General features: G+C 43.1%; 1 protein-coding gene across 1 annotated transcript in view; it reads right to left on the minus strand.

Moving 5' to 3' along the window:
- Positions 1-282: 282 nt before the first annotated feature.
- LOC111952680 (growth hormone-releasing hormone receptor-like) overlaps positions 283-23,388 on the minus strand; it is a 42,987-nt gene continuing 19,881 nt past the window's right edge. Inside the window, exons 6-13 of the mRNA XM_023971572.2 lie at positions 20,154-20,286; positions 19,809-19,962; positions 18,830-18,890; positions 15,509-15,578; positions 12,210-12,301; positions 8,982-9,111; positions 4,010-4,051; positions 283-1,156 (exon numbers count right to left, since the gene is read on the minus strand). Of these exons, the coding sequence (XP_023827340.1) occupies positions 1,055-1,156; positions 4,010-4,051; positions 8,982-9,111; positions 12,210-12,301; positions 15,509-15,578; positions 18,830-18,890; positions 19,809-19,962; positions 20,154-20,286 (784 nt within the window). The 3' untranslated portion in view covers positions 283-1,054. The remainder of the gene's footprint in view (positions 1,157-4,009; positions 4,052-8,981; positions 9,112-12,209; positions 12,302-15,508; positions 15,579-18,829; positions 18,891-19,808; positions 19,963-20,153; positions 20,287-23,388) is intronic.

Here is a 23,388-nt window from a genome sequence, read left to right on the forward strand (position 1 = left end):
CAGAGAAAGAGAGAGAACAAAACACACACAGAGAAAGAGAGAGAAACAAAAACACACACAGAGAAAGAGAGAGAACAAAACACACACAGAGAAAGAGAGAAGCAAAACACACACAGAGAAAGAGAGAGAACAAAACACACACAGAGAAAGGAGAGAACAAAACACACACACAACAGAGAAAGAGAGAGAACAAAACACACCCACGAGAGAAAGAGAGAGAACAAAACACACACAGAGAAAGGGAGAGAGAACAAAACACACACAGAGAAAGGAAAGAGAAGGAGGGGGAGCAAACCACACACAGAGAAAGAGAGAGAACAAAACACACACAGAGAAAGGGAGAGATCTAAACACACACAGAGAAAGGGAGAGATCTAAACACACACAGAGAAAGGGAGAGATCTAAACACACACAGAGAAAGAGAGAGAGCTAAACACACACAGAGAAAGAGAGAGATCTAAACACACACAGAGGCACTGAAACATGGAGAGAAAGCTACAAACATATAAAGCAATATTCACATAAAACATGAAAACAGGGACACATTTGATACCTCCATTTGATACCTCTATTTTCCAGTATAAATTATTTTTGAACTTTGCTTTGTTAAAAAAAAACATCAACACTTTATTTGCTGTCCCAATACCTATTGGGATACAATCCTTGATGGTATAGTACCTCAGAGACAGACTAACTTAACCATAGATGATACTGAAGAGAAGAAAGAGGAGGAGGAGGAAGAGGATGAGGAAGGGCATTTCACAGTGCTGCAACAGTTCATCTTGAGCTGGACACAATGGATGAACACAGTGGTGGTCCCTTTAGCAATGAGATTGTGATGATGGGAAGAGAGGACATTGTATGCTTTAGGGACACAATGTACAGCACCCTCTCCTTCTAAAAATATATAAGCAATGTCTGGAGGCCACAGGAATTAGAAGAAGAATATGACCGTTGTCCAATGGGAACTTCTGGTTTATTCCAACCCTGCCGAAAGACACACATATAGAGGTTGGAGAAAGGAGGAGGAGGAGGAGGATGAAGAGTGTGGCACTAGAAATGTGTGTCCATCTGACTTCCCTTGGCACCGGGCAGAACCACTCCGTAGCTGTTATCCTGCCACCTCAGCCACCTCATATGGATTTCCTTTTGGACCTGATACAAACAGATACACACCCATAGAATTAGGAATTAGAATACTAGAATGGACGAGAACCTTCTTATGATGGGATAAAGGGCAGCCATTTTGGTCAGGAGTTGGTCAACCATGATTTGCCAGTACTGTGATAAGATACTTGTGCAAAACGATGAATGTGAAGAATTTATCTGCACTGTATCTGTATCAGCTAGCTAGCCAGACAGTTTTAGAGGAATGATTCCATACATTTTTCAAATCAACTGCCAATATGCCAACATTCCATTCAAAGTCAATCCACAGCTATACACTGGCTCAAAACAGTTGATGATAGGACAGACTAGTTGTAAATGCAACAAGTACTGATATTGTATCATATAACACCACTCACAGATTTCCAAGAAAACAGTATCTAAAACATTTATGGTCTGTTTACATATATTTTAGAGGCTATTTATACAGAAAGTGTATAAAACCCATATATACTGTATTTATAATTATATGACAGGTTGATTATAATTACAGTACACAATTTCTGATATATCAAATGCCTTTTATTTTCCTGAATAAGTAAAAGCAGAGAATGCATCACCTATGCCTCTACTGCCATTCAATCCAATTAGACTGGTTTGGAAATCTCCTTGACCAAGATGGCTGTCATTTTCTCCCCATCATGGAACTTTATGACATAGCCCCTCTAGTAATTTAATAGGATCTAAATGCACACACACAAAGACCTCAGATTACATCACCACAGACATTGTAGGAGAGACTTCAGATCACGACAGCCAGTTTCAGTGTTGTTGAAAATGATTGGATGGATGAATAAATTAACGAATTAACAAACTAATGAATGAAATTCATTGAAAAAAATGAATCACTTATTGACTATTGTGTGTTTCTATATACAGCAGCATTGAGTTTCATTGCTGAATTACACAAGCTAGTCATTAAGTGGTGCAAATCTGCAAAAAAACACAGCTGGGGCCAAATTAACTCATTTCTAAGCACTCGGTGTAAACTCAGCAGGGATTCATATTTTCCCGAAAATCTACCAAGTTTCAATACCGGGAATAATTCAAATTTATCTCTAGAGTCTCGGGAAATACCGCAAAAAACGGATGTGCCCCATCTACACCGTTTAAAACCAAGATGTGGTCACTATGGGTTCTCCCCAAATAAGAGTGGTGCTGCGCCACTTTGTCGGCTTGGCTGCGCCACTATGTAAAGATTTCAGAGCAAATTAAACTGATAGAGTAACTATCATTCATTACTAAATATATTTGATCACCAATGACATTGTTGTGAATTGCAAAACAGGCGTTTCATAAATTCATAGCGTCATCATGTTTCTCAATTAATTCAGCGCATTTCGACACAGAGCACACCCAGAGTATAGCATTTTCCAATCATACAACATTTGTAATGGCAGTCAAACCAACGTTGCTAAGCTTGCTAGAAACCTCCTTTAACGAATAACAGAATATTTCCTATATTTGGCAAAATCAAGTTGATGATTATACAGATGGCAGATCAGCTCATGAATAACGGGGGGGGGGAGGGGGGGATGAAGAGTGGAAATTGTTTAAATATCAAGGTATCTTAACGGGGATCATCTCTACTGTCATACCGTTTGTTGATCACACATTCTCTACCGAAGCTCTCATATGTGCAGCAAGTGGGTGGGTGCTAACATTTGTCCTATTTCACACATGTGCATGTATTATGTGTGAATTGGAAATGTGTTTTTTCCATATCCCACTCTCCCTGAGACTCCCTCGGAGAGTGGGTTCACGGCCAGGGATCAACCATTATTGACTGTGACCCTGGAGCAATGTTGTATATTTTTGTGGAATTGCATTGGTGCGACATTGGGGATGTTGTTTTTATTTGGCAGGTCTTGTCATTCGATTTTTTCAGGAAATGTGAAGAGTGTTCCAGAGACAACCACGGGATCCATGGTAACCCATGTTAATATCCCCAGGATCCATGGTAGCCCATGTTAATAACCCCGGGATCCATGATAACCCATGTTAATAACCCCAGGATCCATGGTAACCCATGTTAATATCCCCGGGATCCATGGTGACCCATGTTAATAACCCCGGGATCCATGATAACCCATGTTAATAACCCCGGGATCCATGGTAACCCATGTTAATATCCCCGGGATCCATGGTAGCCCATGTTAATAACCCCGGGATCCATGGTAACCCATGTTAATAACCCCGGGATCCATGATAAGCCATGTTAATAACCCTGGGATCTGTGATAACCCATGTTAATAACCTCGGGATCCATGATAACCCATGTTAATAACCCCGGGATCAATGGTAACCCATGTTAATAACCCTGAGATCCATGATAACCCATGTTAATAACCCCGGGATCAATGGTAACCCATGTTAATAACCCTGGGATCTGTGATAACCCATGTTAATAACCTCGGGATCCATGATAACCCATGTTAATAACCCCGGGATCCATGGTAACCCATGTTAATAACCCTGAGATCCAYGATAACCCATGTTAATAACCCCGGGATCAATGGTAACCCATGTTAATAACCCCGGGATCTGTGATAACCCATGTTAATAACCCATAGATCCATGGTAACCCATGTTAATAACCCCGGGATCAATGGTAACCCATGTTAATAACCCTGGGATCCATGATAACCCATGTTAATAACGCCGGGATCAATGGTAACCCATGTTAACACCTAAAACACTGTTGTGTACGTTGCTTTGGATACAGGCATCTGCTCAATGGCTTATATTACATTATTAGCTTGTGATTTATATCAAAGCAACATTTCGAGAGCAGAATGGTTGGTGTTTATTATTGTTGGAACGTTAGTGAAGGCTACTCACCTCTTGATTGAGAAAGCAGTAGAGAATCGCTACTATCAGCCCCTACAAGACAGAGGATATATAATCAATAACTCAATATTTATAGATTTTAAGTACCCATATGTTCTCAACATTTAAGAGAAGTATAATTGTGAAGTATAATTGTGGCAAGTATAATTGTACATAAAGCCATAAAAGGTATTTGATATATTGCTGCACAGATTCAGCCATAGCGTCAACAGCTGAACGACCGCAAATATGTATCGTGCTTGTTAATGAGCTAGCTGTAAGCTATGCTAGTGTTGAACTAGTTGATGAGACTGGTTGTATTCCCTACACAGTGCACTAGGGATCTGGTCAAAAGTAGGGCACATAGGATGCCATTTGGGACGCAGGCACTGTCTAAACTCTCCTGCTTTTCCTGTCACCTTTAGAACCTAAAGACGTGGCATGAATCAGTTCTCAGCTGTTTCTCACTCTTCCCATGAACACAGCCTGTATTAGAGCTCATTTATGATACTTTATTCCTGTTTCTCATAGTTGCTAACGGTTTATTTTTCTATATTTGATGAGTATAATTTTTGTCTTTAACTGTTGTCTAGTACTGTCTTTTTGCTATCTAGGGCCATCTACTTTAAGTGCTGTATGTCTCCCCAGTTGCCTACTTGGTGTGTGAACTGCTGACTGCTCATAACTTGCAGAGGATTGTTGACACATTCACCAGAATCAACGGGCAGGGCAATTTGTGACTTGTTTTGGTAATCAGTGGCTTTATTGGGGGGGGGGTGGTTTCTCCTCTCCTAGGCAATCAGCAATTAGTACCAGGAGGTGTGCTCTTTACCTCTGCTAGGCAATTAGCAATTAGTGTTAGTTCTTCAGTCTCCCCTGGTTTCTCAGCGGCAGCTGTAAATGGCGGTCGTGTCAGTCTCGTCGGCAAAACTAAGACCGTCGCCGAAACAAAGACGGTTCTGCAGAGTTATAATGGAGGAAAGAGAGGAAGGCTACCCACCAATATCTCATTTGAGTATCTTACCAAGTTATTTACAGATTCTCATTTTGCTCTTTTGTAGCTTTGGCAAGTGTGTGTGTGTTTTCTATACCTGTTCGCTCCTCTCCCTGTAGGCTTTACAAACGTTCCCACCCCTTGGCTGCAACTCTTAGTGTACCCTGTGCACACAACCCATGTGGAATTCTAGGTCTCTGGCAGCATTTGGAACTGCCGATCTGCGGTCAAGAACATAGTTCATCTCACCCTATGCTGCCCTTCACTCCCTTTACTTGTTTGGCCCTGATGGAGACATGGATCGTCCCAGAGAACACTGCTGCTCTCTGACTACGTTTTCTCTCATAGTCCAAGAGCATCTGGTCGTCACGGTGATGGCACAGGGCTATTCATTTCTCTTAACTGGAGATTTGATGTTTTCGCCCTCTCACCTCCATCTCATGTGAATTCCATGCCGTCGCTGTCATTTGTCCACTCAAGCTTAACATTGTCGTCATCTATCACCCACCAGGTGCCCGTGGGGAGTTCCTCAATGAGCTTGACACCTTTAAGCAAATTTCCTGACAATGGCTCACCACACTTCTTACTTTGCAACTTCAACCTCCCGACTTCTGCCTTTGATTAATTTCTTTCCAACTCTCTTTCCCCTCATTGCCCCTTGACCTCAACCTTTCCCAATCCCCTCCAACTCACAAGGCAGGTACTACGCTTGACCTCATCTTTACTAGAGGATGTTTGCCTACTAATCTCAAGGCAACCGCCCTCCAGGTCTCTGTTCACCTACTAATCTCAAGGCAACCCCCCTCCAGGTCTCTGATCACTACTTTGTTTCCTTTGTCTCCCTCTCCTCCAACCATAAACACTCAGCCCTTACCCAGACGGTCACCACCCAGACGGTCACCACCCAGACGGTCACCACCCAGTCACAATCTTCGCTCTCTCCCACTACTCTCTCCTCTTCTATCCTATCATCTTTCCCTTCTGATAAACCATTTTCCTTCCTGTCTCCTGATTCTGCCTCTTCCTTTCCGCCCTACTCTCCTTCCTTTCCTCATCCTATGATTCGTCTCCTTTCCTCCCAGCCGGCTCGGACCTCCCTTCCTGCTTCGTGGCTGAGTGACTCATTGCAAGCTTACTGAACATGGCTGCGGGCAGATGACCGAAAAATTGAGGAAAACTAAACTTCCGGAGGTCCTATCATCCTATCATTCAGTCCCTCTCTACCTTCTCTTCCTCTGTATGTGCTGGTAAAGCCACCTTCTCACTCTAAATTGCAGGCTTCTGCCTCCAACCCTAGGAAACTCTTTTCCACCTTCTCCTCCATTCTTAATCCTCCACCCCTCCCTCTCTACTGACGACTTTGTCAACCACTTTGAAAGAAGGTTGACAACATCCACTCCTCATTCACTCAGCCTACTGAGTCCAATAGTCCCACTCAAACAGAACTACCATACGCCTTGACCTCTTTCTCCCCTCTCTCCAGATGAAATCCTGCGACTAGTGAGATCTGGCCACCCGACAACTTGCCCGCTCGACCCCATACCCTCCTCCACACCATGTCTGGAAACCTCCCATTCCTCACTTCCCTAATCAACTCATCCCTGACCACTGGCTGCTTCCCCTCTGACTTCAAAATGTCCTGAGTCGCTCCCCTCAAGAAACTCCATCAACTCATCTGATGTGAAAACCTTCTCTATTTTCTTTCCAAAATACTTGAGTGTGCTGACTCTCTTTCCTCATCCTCCTAGATCTATCCACTGCCTTCAACACAGTGAACCATCAGATCCTCCTCTCCACCCTCTCTGGGCTGGGCGTCTCAGGCTCTGCACACTCTTGACTTGCATCCTACCTCGCAGGCCACTTCTACCAGGTGACGTGGAGAAGATCCGTGTCTGCTCCATATACTCTCACTACTGGTGTCCCCCAGTGCTCAGTTCCCCCGTGGGAATTGAACCCACAACCCTGGCGTTGCAAGTGCCATGCTCTACTAACTGAGCCACACGGTAGTCCTCTTCTCTCTATACACCAAGTCACTTGGCTCTGTCACATCCTCACATGGTCTCTCCTATCCTTGCTATGTGGTTGACACTCAACTACTTTTCTCCCTACTTTTCTCCCATGCTCGCATTTAGTACGAGACCATGGTGCTTGCCTACGGAGCAACAAGAGGAACTTCTCCTCCCTACCTTCAGGCTATGCTCAAAGCCTACACCCCAACCCGAGCACTCAGTTCTGAATCAGGGTTAGTTTGGCAGCTGGGGTGAAAAAGGAGCATTTAAGCTAGAGGACACCAAGTCTAGATTTAATCTTAGCTATGTGCTAAGAGGACAGTGTACTGTCTAGCTATACTCACAAGTACTTGTATGAGGTGACTACCTCAAGCTCTAAACCCTCAGAAGTAGTAATCACACTGGTGGGGAAAGAGGCATTCTTCTTACCAAACCACATGACCATTGTTTTGGAGGTGATCAGACCCTGTCCTCATGTGACCTAGGATAAAATATTGACAATCAAGTGTTTTTACGGAGCTGTCTGGTCCACTAGCCCGGGCTGTCTCTGACTGTTAGAGAAGTGAATGAAGAATTATTAATACAGTAGGTAATTGATGGATTGGCCCGGAAACCATTTGAAACCTCTGTCTGGTAACACTCAGGCCGGCCAAATCTCCCTCTATCAAGCACTTGATCTTACAGAGGGAGAGGAGCATTCTAGAGGGCATGATTGGGCAGAGCAAGTGATAGCTTAAACATTTTTGGGGATGTTATCCAATTTTTATTTGATCAGATTTTTTATAAGTTATGTAAAAGGACAAATGACAAACTAGTATGCTATGATTATCAGGCTTTACATAACTTAAGAATTGTTCATGTAAGTAACTGCTCTTTTTTTATATTCTGATGAAGTGCTATCCATCCCGTGAATAATTTATGTAAATTAGATTTATATAAATATTCATTACATACGATGTACATGCCACAACACATTTTGAGGCAACATATCCACTTCATAAGACTGTCAGTGTTTCCTTTAGCCGGTAACGGCTGGCTTTTAATCTATTAAAAATAAAAGCAGATTAATTAAATTGGCACCGGTCTATTGTCCAGGAGAAGAGGGAAAAAATTCCATTGCGAAATAATGCATTTTAGCCTATTCATTGATTGAAATAGCAGTCGCTGTAGCGAGTCTCTGCTACAGCTCATCAAACAGGTGTTTGTTGCTGCTGGAGTGAAACGTGCTTTAAATCGGTGCACAACAATTCTAAAAGCATTGGTGTGTAAATATATATATATATTTCTTTCAAATGGTAAATTGAAACTCGCATAGGCAACTAGACAGGCTTCACTCACCGAGGGGGGCATAACCGATGTTCTCCGCTGGTGCCAATAAGAGGCTACTTTTCGCCCAATTAAGTTGCCAATTTTTCTCATTTAAAAGACCGATTGGAGTCTTTTCATTCTTATATTTACAGCAATAGCCATTTCGCTTTCGAAACTGTTTTTCTATTTGGTATTTGCTGAGCGCTCTGGCCAAATTGCATGCCCTTCCGACTGTAGGCTATGCGATCCAAAACAATCGGCAGTTTAAAAAAAAATAAGCCTATGATCCTCTGTGGCCAAATCATGCTTTCTGGTGTAGTAGCCTATTTTGAATGATTATATTTATTTCTGTATAGAGGAGTAAGCTATTTAGGGAACTTTTAGCTTCCCTATCTTTATAGATGCCCCACCTATTTATTCTAACGTCTTCAAATTGCTCATCGGAATTCGGTTAGAATGCTGCACGCCGTTATATTTTGTGTTAAGATGAATTTCCATAAAGTAAATGTGACTTCTGGAATTTTGAGCACAGTGAGTGGATGCCCTTATCAGGTTGCCCAACCAATATGGATCCGGTACATTTCTTAAATGACCGGTAAATGTAAATGCTTCCGGTCAAGTGTCTGGAGCCACATTTTCCATCGGAAATCCTGGTGTGTGTGGATCAGAGTACCTGAAAGGACCCCATGCAGAGCTCGATCCAGAGGCGCACGCTAACATTGAAGTAGTCAGGTAGGAAGTTAAACACCATGTAGGGGGTCCCGAAGAGGGGGATGAGGAGCAGGGTTGACTTAGTCAGCCGTCTAGCAGAGAGGGAAGAGAGAATACGTTTGAGTAATAAGCTCTGGGGGTGTTCATGTTTATCAAATGTATTGGTCGCATACACAAATTTAGCGGGTGTAGTGAAATGTTGGAGTATATGTGATTGTGTACAAGAATGGATTTCAAAGCAATTTACGAGTGTGAAAATACTGGTATCATATTATAGGTATTCATGTCTTTTTTTAAAAGTCTACTTCACTGACCTTTGAGAATATAATAGGGCCTACATATGCATGAGGGCTTTCAAGGCTCTAGTCAATTATTCTGCACTGCCCTCCATTAAGGTATTCATCTACTAAGCCTCTTGAGTGGTGAAGTGGTGTAGGTTCCAGGTCAGACACACTGCAGTGACTCGGTGGCGGGTGAATCAGACCTTGCCCACATTGGAAGCATTTCATTACAAAATTTCCTTCAGCCCTTGACTACTCTCCTTCCTGGATATCAAGAGACTGGATAAGTAAGTAATATGTATATTTTCCACCATTGTTTTCACCTATTAAACCAGTGCTCTCAGATCTGTGAGGGAAAGTTAAAGGTGGTGCAATGTGAGTTTTAGAAATGAAATCCAGCTATGATTACAGAAGGTAGCAGACCGACATCCACATGAAATGAACTAGAGGAACTGAAATGAACTGAATGGAAATGAACTGATAATTTGATTTCAGTTCATTTAAGTAAATTGACTGCAGTTCAAAGTTTGATGCAGTTTTGCCTGTATAGAAAGCCTCTTGGCTCATTAAAACTGCAACAGGGCACCCAACAGTGTACATGAAAAGTGCTTTACAATTCGTACACGTTCTCTCTCTAATTGCTGAAATGTACTACATTTAACCAGCGCCATGCAGCAGCCAAGCCACTGAGTAGACCGTTCCCTTCAGTAATCCTCTAAATCAAATCTTATTTGTCACGTGCTGAATACAACAACTTACAGTGAAATGCTTACTTACAAGCCCTTAACACATTTTTCTTAACTTAAAGCTTGGTTGGTTATCAATATTTTACTTAAGTAGAAAAATAGAAAATAAAAGTAACAAATAATTAAACAGCAGCAGTAAAATAACAGTAGCGAGGCTATATACAGGGGGTACCAGTACAGAGTCAATGTGCGAGAGCACCGGCTAGTCGAGGTAATGTACATGTAGGTAGAGATAATGTGACCATGCATAGATGATAAACAGAGAGCAGCAGCAGCGTAAAAGAGGGGTCTGGGTAACACTTTGGGATAGAAGCTGTTAAGCCTTTTGGACCTAGACTTGGCGCTCCGGTACCGCTTGCCGTGCGGTAACAGAGAGCAGTCTATGACTAGGGTGGCTGGTGTCTTTGACAATTTTTAGGGCCTTCCTCTGACACTGCCTGGTATAGAGGTCCTGGATGGCGGGAAGCTTGGCCCCAGTGATGTACTGGGCCGTACACACTACCCTCTGTAGTGCCTTGTGGTCGGAGGCCGAGCAGTTGCCATACCAGGCAGTGATGCAACCAGTTAGGATGCTCTCGATGGTGCAGCTGTAGAACCTTTTTGAGGATCTGAGGACCCATGCCAAATCTTTTCAGTCTCCTGAGGGGGAATAGGTTTTGTCGTGCCCTCTTCACGACTGTTTTGGTGTGCTTGGACCATGTTAGTTTGTTGGTGATGTGGACACCATGGAACTTGAAGTTCTCAACCTGCTTCACTTCAGCCCCGTCGATGTGAATGGATGCGTGCTCGGACCTCCTTTTCCTGTAGTCCACAGTCATTTCCTTTGTCTTGATCACATTGAGGGAGAGGTTGATGTCCTTGCACCACACGACCAGGTCTCTGACCTCCTCCCTATAGGCAGTCTCATCGTTGTTGGTGATCAGGCCTGCCACTGATGTGTCATCGGTAAACTTGATGATGGTGTTGGAGTCGTGCCTGGACTTGCAATCATGAGTGAAGAGGGAGTACAGGAGGGGACTGAGCACGCACCCCTAAGGGGCCCCTGTGTTGAGGATCAGCGTGGTGGATGTGTCGTTACCTACCCTTACCACCTGGGGGCGGCCCATCAGGAAGTCCAGGATCCAATTGCAGAAAGAGGTGTTTTAGTCCCAGGGTCCTTAGCTTAGTGAGGAGCTTTGAGGGTACTATGGTGTTGAACGCTGAGCTGTAGTCAATGAATAGCATTCTCACATAGGTGTTCCTTTTGTCTAGGTGGGAAAGGGCAGTGTAGAGTGCTATAGAGATTGCACCATCTGTGAATCGGTTGGGGCGGTATGCAAATTGGAGTGGGTCTAGGGTCTCTGGGATAATGGTGTTGATGTGAGCCATGACCAGCCTTTTCAAAGCACTTCATGGCTACAGACGTGAGTGCTACGGATCGGTAGTCATTTAGGCAGGTTGCCTTTGTCCCTGTACCCAAGAACACTATGGTGGTCTGCTTGAAACATGTTGGTATTACAGACTCGTACAGGGAGAGGTTGAAAATGTCAGTGAAGACACTTGCCAAATGGTCAGCGCATGCTCGGAGTACACGTCCTGGTAATCCGTCTGGCCCTGTGGCCTTGTGAATGTTGACCTGTTTAAAGGTCTTACTCACAACAGCTACGGAGAGCGTGATCACACAGTCGTCCGGAACTGCTGATGCTCTCATGCATGCTTGCATACTTGCCTTGAAGCGAGCATAGAAGTAATTTAGCTCGTCTGGCAGGCTCGTGTCACTGGGCAGTTCGCGGCTGTGCTTCCCTTTGTAGTCTAAATGGACTGGACTTCAGTGACCCCAGAATGTGCTTGAGCAACTAACTTCATTACCTACTTCTGCATTGCATAAGATACTCAGAATACTGTCAGTCAGTGATTATGGTGACTTTGTCTCTCTCCTCAAAATGGAGACTAGGAAAGTTGACTTCACTCAGATCTCCCATTTATCTGTTGCAGACATCATAATAGATGGTACAGTAGATATAATCTAGATTGTATCCTATAATTGTCTCCCCCTGTCTTCTCCAGGCAGTAACTTCTCATTGGAACTGCCCAATCAAATCATCTCCCCACTAGGATACCCAACTTCTTATCCAATCATATCGATCCATTCTTGTATCATCCAATGGAAGAAAAAAAACTCACCTATAGTGGTCGGAGTTATTGAACTGGATCAAACGAGGGTTCAGTTTCTGTATCAGGATTTTGATGATGTTCAGAAAGAGGATGAAATTGACCTGTTGATTTAATAAAAATTGTATCAATAATTTTATAAAGCCCTTTTTTTTTTTWWATCCAGTGTCTGAGTGCTTTACAGTAACACAACATGAGTACAACTATAGAAAAACTTGGACACAATCTTCCCAAGGGGATTCAATAAAGTAAACTAAACAATATTCATCCTTTTATGAGTTGCAACTTGCATTGCCATGGCAACCGAAAACCAATCTGTACTTGGTATGGATTCAGGACAATTTTCCCTGCCTAGAATTGACAGAAATCAATGGAGAAATATCAGAATAAAGCATTAACTTTCTTTAAAAGTAGGCAAATAACAATCACAAGATCCCTGTTACATAAGGGATAAGGCTAAGCGTTCTGTGGAAAATAATGAATGACATGGAAGGTGTTCCATGACGCGCTAGCTGAGTGGAACCACATATCAATGAGACGGATATTTCACTGGATGTATGAATGTGAAGCATCCGCTTAGCGTTTCCACTCAATACCATATATGGTAGCGAGAGGAAGCCCACTGGCCGGCAGTGGGAAAAGATGGAATCAGATGGATTTTGGCCGACATTCTGCACATTTTCTCATCAATGAAACATTTGATCTTAATACAGTTTTCTGTTCCCAAAACTAGAATCTTATGAACAGAGTGAGTTTGTAGACTTTACCCTTTGGGCTCTGCCCACCTTCTTGCTTGTTCTGCCCACTATGACTCGTGTTCCCATTGGAAACGACAGGCTGTGGGCTATTGGTTTAGTTATAAAAAATCTTTGGTGGAACTAATCTTCCAAAGAGTTGCATTAGTTTTCAGAGAAAGCATAAAGACCCAGGTTGATTATCCTTTCTATACCATGGCTGTAATTTTAACACATTTGCAGCAAGAAATGTCTTCAACCTCCGCTGAAGTTGCCTTGGAAACCAAACAGACTTGCCAGTTTAGATAACGAAACCATCAGTCCTAGCTTGCTGTTATGAAAATCTAATTCAACAATGCCAGTACTGTTTTCAATTTGACTTTTGCTTTCAAAAGCAGCTCAAATATAGAACATGTAAGAATGAACTATAGCCATTGAATTCTACCATGCTGACATACTGTACCATAAGTTATTTAAGCAATAAGGCACGAGGAGGTGTGGTATATGGCCAATATACCACGGCTAAGGGTTGTTCTTAGGCACAACGGCAATCAGCATTCAGGGCTCGAACCACCCAGTTTATAAAGGGAATAGTGATTGGATGAGCAGCGTTCCAAGCCTTGCTGGGTCGGGGCGAGGGGACGCCATAAAGTTATACTGTTACACTTCCAGTCTAGTATTTAGTTTGGTAAAGCAGAGGTTAATATAAACCTTGCTGTCTGCCTGTCTGGAAATGTTTCACTGTTGAATTTTGATCTCTGTAGTAACATACATAATCTGGTCTGGGCACCGTTCACTCTAACTTTATCTGAGCCAGTTGAAATTATGCATCAACGTCATTATCATGGGACATGTCCAAGAAAATGGCAATCGATAAAATGCTCAAACAAACGAAAATGCAGCTTGTGTAGTGTCATTGGGGGGGGGGGCGAGTGGCGCAGTGGTCTAAGGCACTGCATTGCAGTGCTAGAGGCGTCACTACAGACCCGGGCTTGATCCCGAGGCTGTATCACAACCGCACGTAATCGGGAGTCCCATAGGGCAGCGCACAATTGGCCCAGCGTCATCCGGGTTAGGACAGGGTTTGGCTGGGGTAGGCCATCATTGTAAATAAGAATGTTCTTAACTGACTTGCCTAGTTATATGAGGGGAAAAAAACTGGTTCAATGTTTGACGTGAATGAGTTAGTTGAAGTTTGCTAATTAGCTAGCAAGTGACAAGAACGTTATCCAGCCTGCGTAGCCACCATTTTGTTTAGAATGGATGACCAGTTCTGTATCACAGTACAGAATACCTTCCAGTATTCAAGATATAGCACTGCCTCATGTGCCTTATTGTTTAAAGTGGAACTGACAGTGTTTTAGCAACATGAAATCTTATTCAAATTGGTCTATATACACCCCCAGGAAGAATGACACTTTTTAAAAAACAATTTCTGGCAAACGAGCACTTAAAAATTGGCATTTTCATAAATCCATAGAATGTTTGAGAATGACGTATAGTAAGGCCTTTGTGAAAATTCTATAGCAATATAGAGTGGGAAAGCGGCCAAAGTTTGGACAATTAATTCCTTTCCTTCCAGTTCTCTGCTGCCAATGACTGGAACGAATTGCAAAAATCACTGAAGTTGGAGACTTATCTCCCTCACTAACTTTAAGCGTCAGCTGTCAGAGCAGCTTACCGATCGCTGCACTATTGGCCTATTTATTGCCTTACCTCCTTACTTCATTTGCACACACTGTATACAGATTTTTCTATTGTGTGACTGTACGTTTGTTTATCCCATGTGTAACTCTGTGTCGTTGTTTTTTGTCGCACTGCTTTGCTTTATCTTGGCCAGGTCGCAGTTGTAAATGAGAACTTGTTCTCAACTGGCCTACCTGGTTAAATAAAGGTGAAAAAAATACAAATACTACAGTACTGTAAATGAAACCTAAAAAAACATATGTCTACACAGACTGGCTATAGCGCACCAATCAGAGCTACAATAGGCCTATATGCAAATGAGCCATTTGCCACAGGGGCCTGACATCATTCAATTTGAACTGAAGAGTGTTTACAGGCGGTAGCAACAGTGTGACTTTAGGAACCCATTTGCCAAAAGCCACAAAATACACCTGAATGGATTTCTGCAAATATGTAAATACAAAGGGATTCCTCTTACATTTGGGAACTTCAGAGTTCTATTAATCAAACAACAATGAGAATGTAAACTCTCTCCCTCAGTTGCTTATGCACATCAACAACAAAATCAACCAATGCTTGCCAGAGCGAGATTAGCTCAAATCTAACGAGGTAACATTAGATAAACCCTGTCAAACTTTTTCAGCTAGTTGGACGTCAAAATTGCACTGATAAACGATGTGGAATAGTAGCCTGCTCGCCCTTCTGCAGCTTACCTGCCAATGCATGCTTGTCCCAACCCATGTTTTGACAACTGAATGGGAACTTACCTGCCTCCCCGTCCATTTGGTCAATGACAAATGTATTTGATTAACTACTAAGAGACATGCAAACTGCGGATAACAGTCGTTCAAGTTTAGCATAGCTAGCTAGTTAGCAAATTTATTTACTCACCCCGATAGAAACAACAATTGGCCCTTTTACGATCCACCAATAGGGGGAGTCCTCATTGATGTCCCAGCATCTATAGGAGGAGAGGCAAACGATTGGTCAGACAGAACTCTCTGGTGGGAGTAAGAGTCACTAGAGTCTTTCTCAGTGAATATTATAGTTCCATGTAAACACTGACGGTACATACCTACTGAGAATAGCGAGTAGCACATTTTCCAGTGGAAAGAAAATGGCCTCAACTGAGGACAGGACCCGATTCGGGTTATCAGGTATACAGTGCATTCGGGAAAGTATTCAGGTCCCTTGACTTTTTCCATATTTTGTTACGTTTTAGAATAAGGCTATAATGTATTAAATATATTTTTTCCCCCTCATAAATCTACACACAATACAATACCCCATAATGACCAAGCAAAAACAGATGTAGACATTTTTGCAAATGTATTAAAAATAAACTTCACATTTATATAAGTATTCAGACCCTTTACTCAGTACTTTGAAGCACCTTTTGTTAGCAATTACAGCCTCGAGTCTTCTTGGGTATGACGCTAAAAGCTTGGCACACCTGTATCTGAAGACTTTCTACCATACTTCTTTGCAGATCCTCTCCAGCTCTGTCAGGTTAGATAGGGAGCGTTGCTGCACAGCTATTTACAGGTTTCTCCAGAGATCAGGTTCAAGTCCGGCCTCTGGCTGAGACACTCAGGGACATTCAGAGACTTGTCCCGAAGCCAGTCCTGCATTGTCTTGGCTGTGTGCTTAGGGTTGTTGTCCTGTTGGAAGGTGAACCTTTGCCCCAAGCGGGCTGTCATGTGCCTTTTACTGTGGAGTGGCTCCCGTCTAGCAACTCTACCATAAAGGCCTGATTGGCGGAGTACTGAAGAGATGGTTGTCCTTCTGCAAGGTTCTCCCATCTCCACAGAGGAACTCTGGAGCTCTGTCAGAGTGACCATCGGGTTCTTGGTCACTGCCAAAGCCCTTCTCCCCCGATTGCTCAGTTTACCCGGGCCGCCAGCTCTAGGAAGAGTCTTGGTGGTTCCAAACTTTTTCCATTTAAGAATGATGAAGGCCACTATGTTCTTGGGGCCCTTCAAAGCTGCAGAAATACTTTGGTACCCTTACCCAGATCTGTGCCTCGACACAATCCTGTCTCTGAGCTCTTAATTGGAGGTTGACTCCAATTAAGTTGTAAAAACATTGCAAGGATGATTCATGGAAACAGGATGCACCTGAACTCAATTTCAGTTCTCATAGCAAAGGGTCTGAATACCTATGTAACCTCAGCAAAACAAGAAACGTCCTCTCACTGTCAACTGTGTTTATTTTCAGCAAACTTAACATGTGTAAATATTTGTATGAACATAGCAAGATTCAACAACTGAGACATAAACTGAACAAGTTCCACAGACATGTGAATAATGTGTCCCTGAACAAAGGGGCGGGGGTCAAAATAAATCAAAAGTAACAGTCAGTATCTGGTGTGGTCACCAGCTGCATTAAGTACTGCAGTGCATCTCCTCCTCATGGACTGAACCAGATTTGCCAGTTCTTGCTGTGAGATGTTACCCCACTCTTCCACCAAGGCACCTGCAAGTTCCCGGACATTTCTGGGGGGAATGGCCCTAGCCCTCTCCCTCCGATTCAACACGTCCCAGGTCCCAATGCTCAACGGGATTGAGATCCGGGCTCCTCGCTGGCCATAGCAGAACACTGACATTCCTGTCTTGCAGGAAATCACTCACTGAACGAGCAGTATGGCTGGTGGCATTGTCATGCTGGAGGGTCATGTCAGGATGAGCCTGCAGGAAGGGTACCACATGAGGGAGGAGGATGTCTTCCCTGTTAAGCACAGCGTTGAGATTGCCTGCCATGACAATAAGCTCAGTCCGATGATGCTGTGACACACCGCCCCAGACCATGACGGACCCACCACCTCCAAATCGATCCCGCTCCAGAGTACAGGCTTTGGTGTAACGCATATTCCTTCGACGATAAACGCGAATCCGACTATCACCCCTGGTGAGACAAAACCGCAACTCGTCAGTGAAGAGCACTTTTTGCCAGTCCTGTCTGGTCCAGCGACGGTGGGTTTGTGCCCATAGGTGATGTTGTTGCCGGTGATGTCTGGTGAGGAYCTGCCTTACAACAGGCCTACAAGCCCTCAGTCCAGCCTCTCTCTGTCACGCTTGCTATCCTCAAACTMCCTGTCATAAATCGACCAAGGCACAGCGTGCATGTAGTTCCACATCTTTTAATGAAAGTGAAACCGAAACAACCAAAAAACAAACAGGTAAACAGCAAAGAACGTGACGCAACCGAGGTGCACACAAACACACACGGAAAGTAATTACCCACAAAACACAGGTRGGAAAAGGCTACCTAAGTATGGTTCTCAATCAGAGACAACGATAGACAGCTGCCTCTGATTGAGAACCACACCCGGCCAAACACATAGAAATAGAAAATCATAGAACATAGAACATAGACTGCCCACCCAAATCACACCCTGACCAAACCAAAATAGAGACATAAAACGCTCTCTACGGCCAGGGCGTGACACTCTCAGCCTATTGCAGACAGTCTGAGCACTGATTCAGGGATTGTGCGTTCCTGGTGTAACTCGGGCAGTTGTTGCCATCTTCTACCTGTCCCGCAGGTGTGATGTTCGGATGTACCGATCCTGTGCAGGTGTTGTTACACGTGCTCTGCCACTGCTAGGACGATCAGCTGTCCGTCCTGTTTCCCTGTAGCGCTGTCTTAGGAATCTCACAGTACGGACATTGCACTTTATTGCTTCGGCCACATTTGCAGTCCTCATGTCTCCTTGCAGCATGCCTTAGGTATGTTCAAGCAGATGAGCAGGGATCCTGGTGTTTTTCAGTGTCAGTAGAAAGGCCTCTTTAGTGTCCTATGTTTTCATAACTGTGACCTTAATTGCCTACCGTCTGTAAGCTGTTAGTGTCTTAACGACCGTTCCACAGGTGCATGTTCATTAATTGTTTTTTGGTTCATTGAACAAGCATGGGAAACAGTGTTTAAACCCTTTACAATGAAGATCTGTGAAGTTATTTGGATTTTTCCGAATTATCTTTGAAAGACAGGGTCCTGAAAAAGGGACGTACATTTTTTTGCTGAGTTTAGATAAAGTATTTTAGTATTTTTTTTGTAACCTGTTTTTGCTTTGTCATTATGGGGTATTGTGTGTTGTTAGAGGAAAATAAATAAATTGTATACATTTTAGAATAAGGTTGTAATGTGAAGGGGTCTGAATACTTTCCAAATGCACTATACAGTACTGTGAGAGAATGACAGAGTAATACTCACTCAGTATCCTCAAAATACACCCTGGACCCAATCCATATGACTGTGAAGATGATGGGTACACCTAAAAAATGAAGGCAAAGAATCAAGAATCAACTTGAAAAGGAAACATGTTCATGTAAAATCATAATGTTAATAGAATGAGTGGAGGCAAATGTAAAAGTTTGTGAAGATGGAATAAGGTATGTGCTTTTTGGCTGAACATGGGTGACATATAGTAATTATAGAAAATAAGATGTACATTTTGGACTAGTCGGTGGGATGTAACAATTATATGCTGAGATGTAGCACTTACTGAGTAATTATGGAGAACATAGAACTAAGTACTACTTCCAGTAGCTGGACAGGTTTTACTAGAACTTCTCGGTAACCTACTCCCCGTTCTGCTTCAGTTAAATACACCTGAATGTCTAAGGACCAAGAATTGAAATGGTAAAAGTAATGTATTTAAGCATTTCATTAACTGAGTGGAAAACACCCGCTGTTCACATCTCAGTAGAATGTGCATCATGATCCGATTGCGGGAGAAATGGTGGCAGAACTATTAATTAGCAATCTCTTGATTCATATGCATATCAAGGAGGCACCTCATCAAATATTTTTTTTTTTATCTCAGATGATTAATAACTATAATTAGCATGCAACACTAGACAGCATAATGGGAAAAAATATTATTAAACACTTAATCCAGTCCAAAATACCAGTGAGAATTGCCACAGGCCACTAAGTTTAACTTAATTGGTTCCATAATTAAAGTTTACTCCTATCTAGAGAGTTATTTGTGCCATTTAAAAATAGTAAGCAAGTGATGTTTTGCACAGTTTTTTGATCTTGAGTTCATTCTAAAAGCGCATAATGGAATATCAAACAGGATTTGAATAGTGACACACCACGAACCCAAGCCACATAAACAAATGTCTCTTAAATTAACTAAAGGAATTACTACAGACAGACAGACAGGGGCGAGGTGGAAAGTGCTTACCCCAGCCCAGCAGGCCAAAGCCCCAGAGGCAGCGGCGGTAGTGGTGGAAGGAGGAGAGGAGCAGTGAGTTGAGGTAGAGGGCCTCAACCAGGAGCCAGAAGAAGTTAGTCATGACACAGTAGTGACAGAAGGCCACTGATGCCTTACAGGCTGCCTGGAGAGAGGGGAAAAACAGGGAAGAGGGAATTGAGAGAGACAATCAGAGAGAGAGAGAGAGAGGCCATGGGAAGGAAGATTGAGAAAGAGAGGTAAGAGAAGTGGGAAGTGGAGGGTGCAGTGGTTGATTTATGGTTTACAGGGTGCAGTGGTTGATTTATGGTTTACAGGGTGCAGTGGTTGACTTACGGTGGAGAGGGTGCAGTGGTTGGTGTCGTCGCTGGCAAATAGTGTGGCGTCCCTGATGAACACAGCCACCGCCTTTAGCATGAAGGTGACAAACAGCTGGATGTGAATATAGTTCCTGGCACAGTGAAGCCTCCTGGGAAGAACCACAGAACACGGTCAGGACCAAGGACCGCAGGGCAAACACAAAGCACAGTCAGGACCAAGGACCGCAGGGCAAACACAAAGCACAGTCAGGACCAAGGACCTCAGGGCAAACACACAACAGCCAGTTCAGGACCAAGGACCTCAGGGCCACACAATCACAGTCAGGACCAAGGACTGCAGGGCAAACACAAAGCACAGTGAGTACCAAGGATCTCAGAGCAAACACAAAGCACAGTCAGGACCAAGGACCACACACACAAAACACCATCAGGGCAAAGGACCGCACACACAAAACACCATCAGGGCAAGGACCGCACACACAAAAACACATCAGGCCAAGGACCACACACACCAAAAACCTCAGGGCAAAGGACCACACACACAAAACACCATCAGGGCAAAGGACCACACACACAAAACAGCGTCAGGGCAAAGGACCACACACACAAAACAGCATCAGGGCAAAGAACCACACACACAACACCATCAGGACAAGCTTCAACTTAAGCTTACTAGAAAGTGCGTGCCCTCAAGGCTGGAGGGAAGCAAAAGTTATTCCCCTACCTAAGAATAGTAAAGCTCCCTTTACTGGATCAAACTGCTGACCAATCAGCCTGTTACCAACCCTTAGTAAATATTTGGAAAAAATTGTGTTTGACCAGATAAAATGCTATTTTACAGTAAAGAAATTGACAAGACTTTCAGCACACTTATAGGGAATGACATTCAACAAGAACAACATGTACACAAATGACTAATGATTGGCTGAGAGAAATTGATTATAAAAAGATTGTGGGGGCTGTTTTGTTAGACTTCAGTGCGGCTTTTGACATAATAGATCATAGTCTGTTCCTGGAAAAACGAATGTATTATGGTTTTACACCCCCTGCTACATTGTGGATAAAGAGTTACCTGTCTGACAGAACACAGAAGGTATTCTTTAATGGAAGCCTCTCATCCAGGTAGAATCAGGAATTCCCCAGGGCAGCTGTCTTTTTTAAACTTTACTAACTACATAACACTGGCTTTGAGTAAAGCCAGTGTGTGTATATATGCAGATGACTCAACGCTATACACATCAGCTACTGTATCACAGTGACTGAAATGACAGCAACACTTAACAGAGAGCTGCAGTTAGTCTCAGAATGCATGGCAAGGAATAAGTTAGTCCTAAATATTTCAAGAACTAAAAGCATTGTATTTGGGACATCATTCACTAAACCTCAACAAAAGTTTGTAATAAATAATATGGATATTGAGCAAGTTGAGGTGACTAAACTGCTTGGAGTAACCCTGGATTGTAAACTGTCATGGTCAAAACATATTGATACAACAGTAGCTAGGATGGGGAGAAGTCTGTCTATACCAAAGCGCTACTCTGCATTCTTAACAACACTATCAACAAGGCAGGTCCTACAGGCTCTAGTTTTGTCGCACCTGGACTACTGTTCAGTCATGTGGTCAGGTGACACAAAGAGGTGCCATTACAAATGGCTCAGAACAGGGCAGCACGGCTTGCACTTGATGTACACAGAGAGCTAACATTAATAATATGCATGTCAATCTCTCATGGCTCAAAGTGGAGGACTTCATCACTACTTGTATTTGTGAGAGGTATTGAAATGTTGAATGCACTGAGCTGTCTGTCTGAACTACTGGCACACAGCTCGGACACAATGCATACCCCACAAGACATGCCACAAGAAGCCTCTTCACAGTCCCCAAGTCCAGAACAGACTATGGGAGGCGCACAGTACTACAGAGCTGGAGCATGTATTGTAAAGTTTTGAAAATGTATAACTGCCTTAATTTTGCTGGAGCCCAGGAAGAGTAGCTGCTGCCTTGGCAACAGCTAATGGGCAACAGCTAATCCATAATAAATACAAATACAAAAGGACCACACACACACACAACACCGTCAGGACAAAGGACACACACACACAACACTGTCAGGACGAAGGACCACACTTCTCAACCAACAATTGAAAGACATTAAAATTTGGTCAAGGAGAATAGTACAACAATAGGGGAGCCTCAGGTTTAGAAACAATAATGTGTTGAGAAGAGTCCCCTAAGCAAGATGGTCCTGGGGCTCTGTTCACAAACACACCCCACAGAGCCCAGGACAGCAACACAATTAGACCCAACCAAATCATGAGAAAACAAAAATCATTAATTGACACATTGGAAAGAAATAACAAAAAACAGAGCAAACTAGAATGCTATTTGGCCCTAAACAGAGAGTACACAGTGGCAGAATACCTGACCACTGTGACTGACCCAAACTTAAGGAAAGTTTTGACTATGTACAGACTCAGTGTGCATAGCCTTCCTACTGGCTCTCAAGAGAAGACAGGCTATGTGCACACTGCCCACAAAATTTGGTGGAAACTGAGCTGCACTTCCTAACCTCCTGCCAAATGTATGACCATATTAGAGAGACATATTTCCCTCAGATTAAACCGATCCACAAAGAATTCGAAAACAAACCCAATTTTGATAAACTCCCATATCTATTGGGTGAAATACCACAGTGTACAGTCGTGGCCAAAAGTTTTGAGAATGACACAAATATACATTTTTACAAAGTCTGCTGCCTCAGTTTGTATGATGGCAATTTGCATATACTCCAGAATGTTATGAAGAGTGATCAGATGAATTGYAATTAATCTTTGCCATGCAAATGAACTGAATCCCCCAAAACATTTCCACTGGTGTCACGCCCTGACCTTAGAGAGCCTTTTTATGTCTCTATTTGGTTTGGTCAAGGTGTGATTTGGGGTGGGCATTCTATGTTTTTGTTTTCTATGATTTTGTATTTCTATGTTTTGGCCGGGTATGGTTCTCAATCAGGGACAGCTGTCTATCGTTGTCTCTGATTGGGAACCATACTTAGGTAGCCCTTTTCCCTCCTTTCAGTGTGGGAAGTTGTCTTTGTTTGTTGCACTATAGCCTTAAGCTTCACGGAAGTTTTTTGGTATTGTTTATTGTTTTTGAATATGTACGCTCACCACGCTGCGCTTTGGTCCTCTTCATTCGACGGCCGTGACAACTGCATTTCAGCCCTGCCACAAAAAGACCAGCTTTTGGT

This window comes from Salvelinus sp. IW2-2015, linkage group LG26 (genome assembly GCF_002910315.2).
Source record: "Salvelinus sp. IW2-2015 linkage group LG26, ASM291031v2, whole genome shotgun sequence".
Classification (NCBI taxonomy): Eukaryota; Metazoa; Chordata; class Actinopteri; order Salmoniformes; family Salmonidae; genus Salvelinus; species Salvelinus sp. IW2-2015.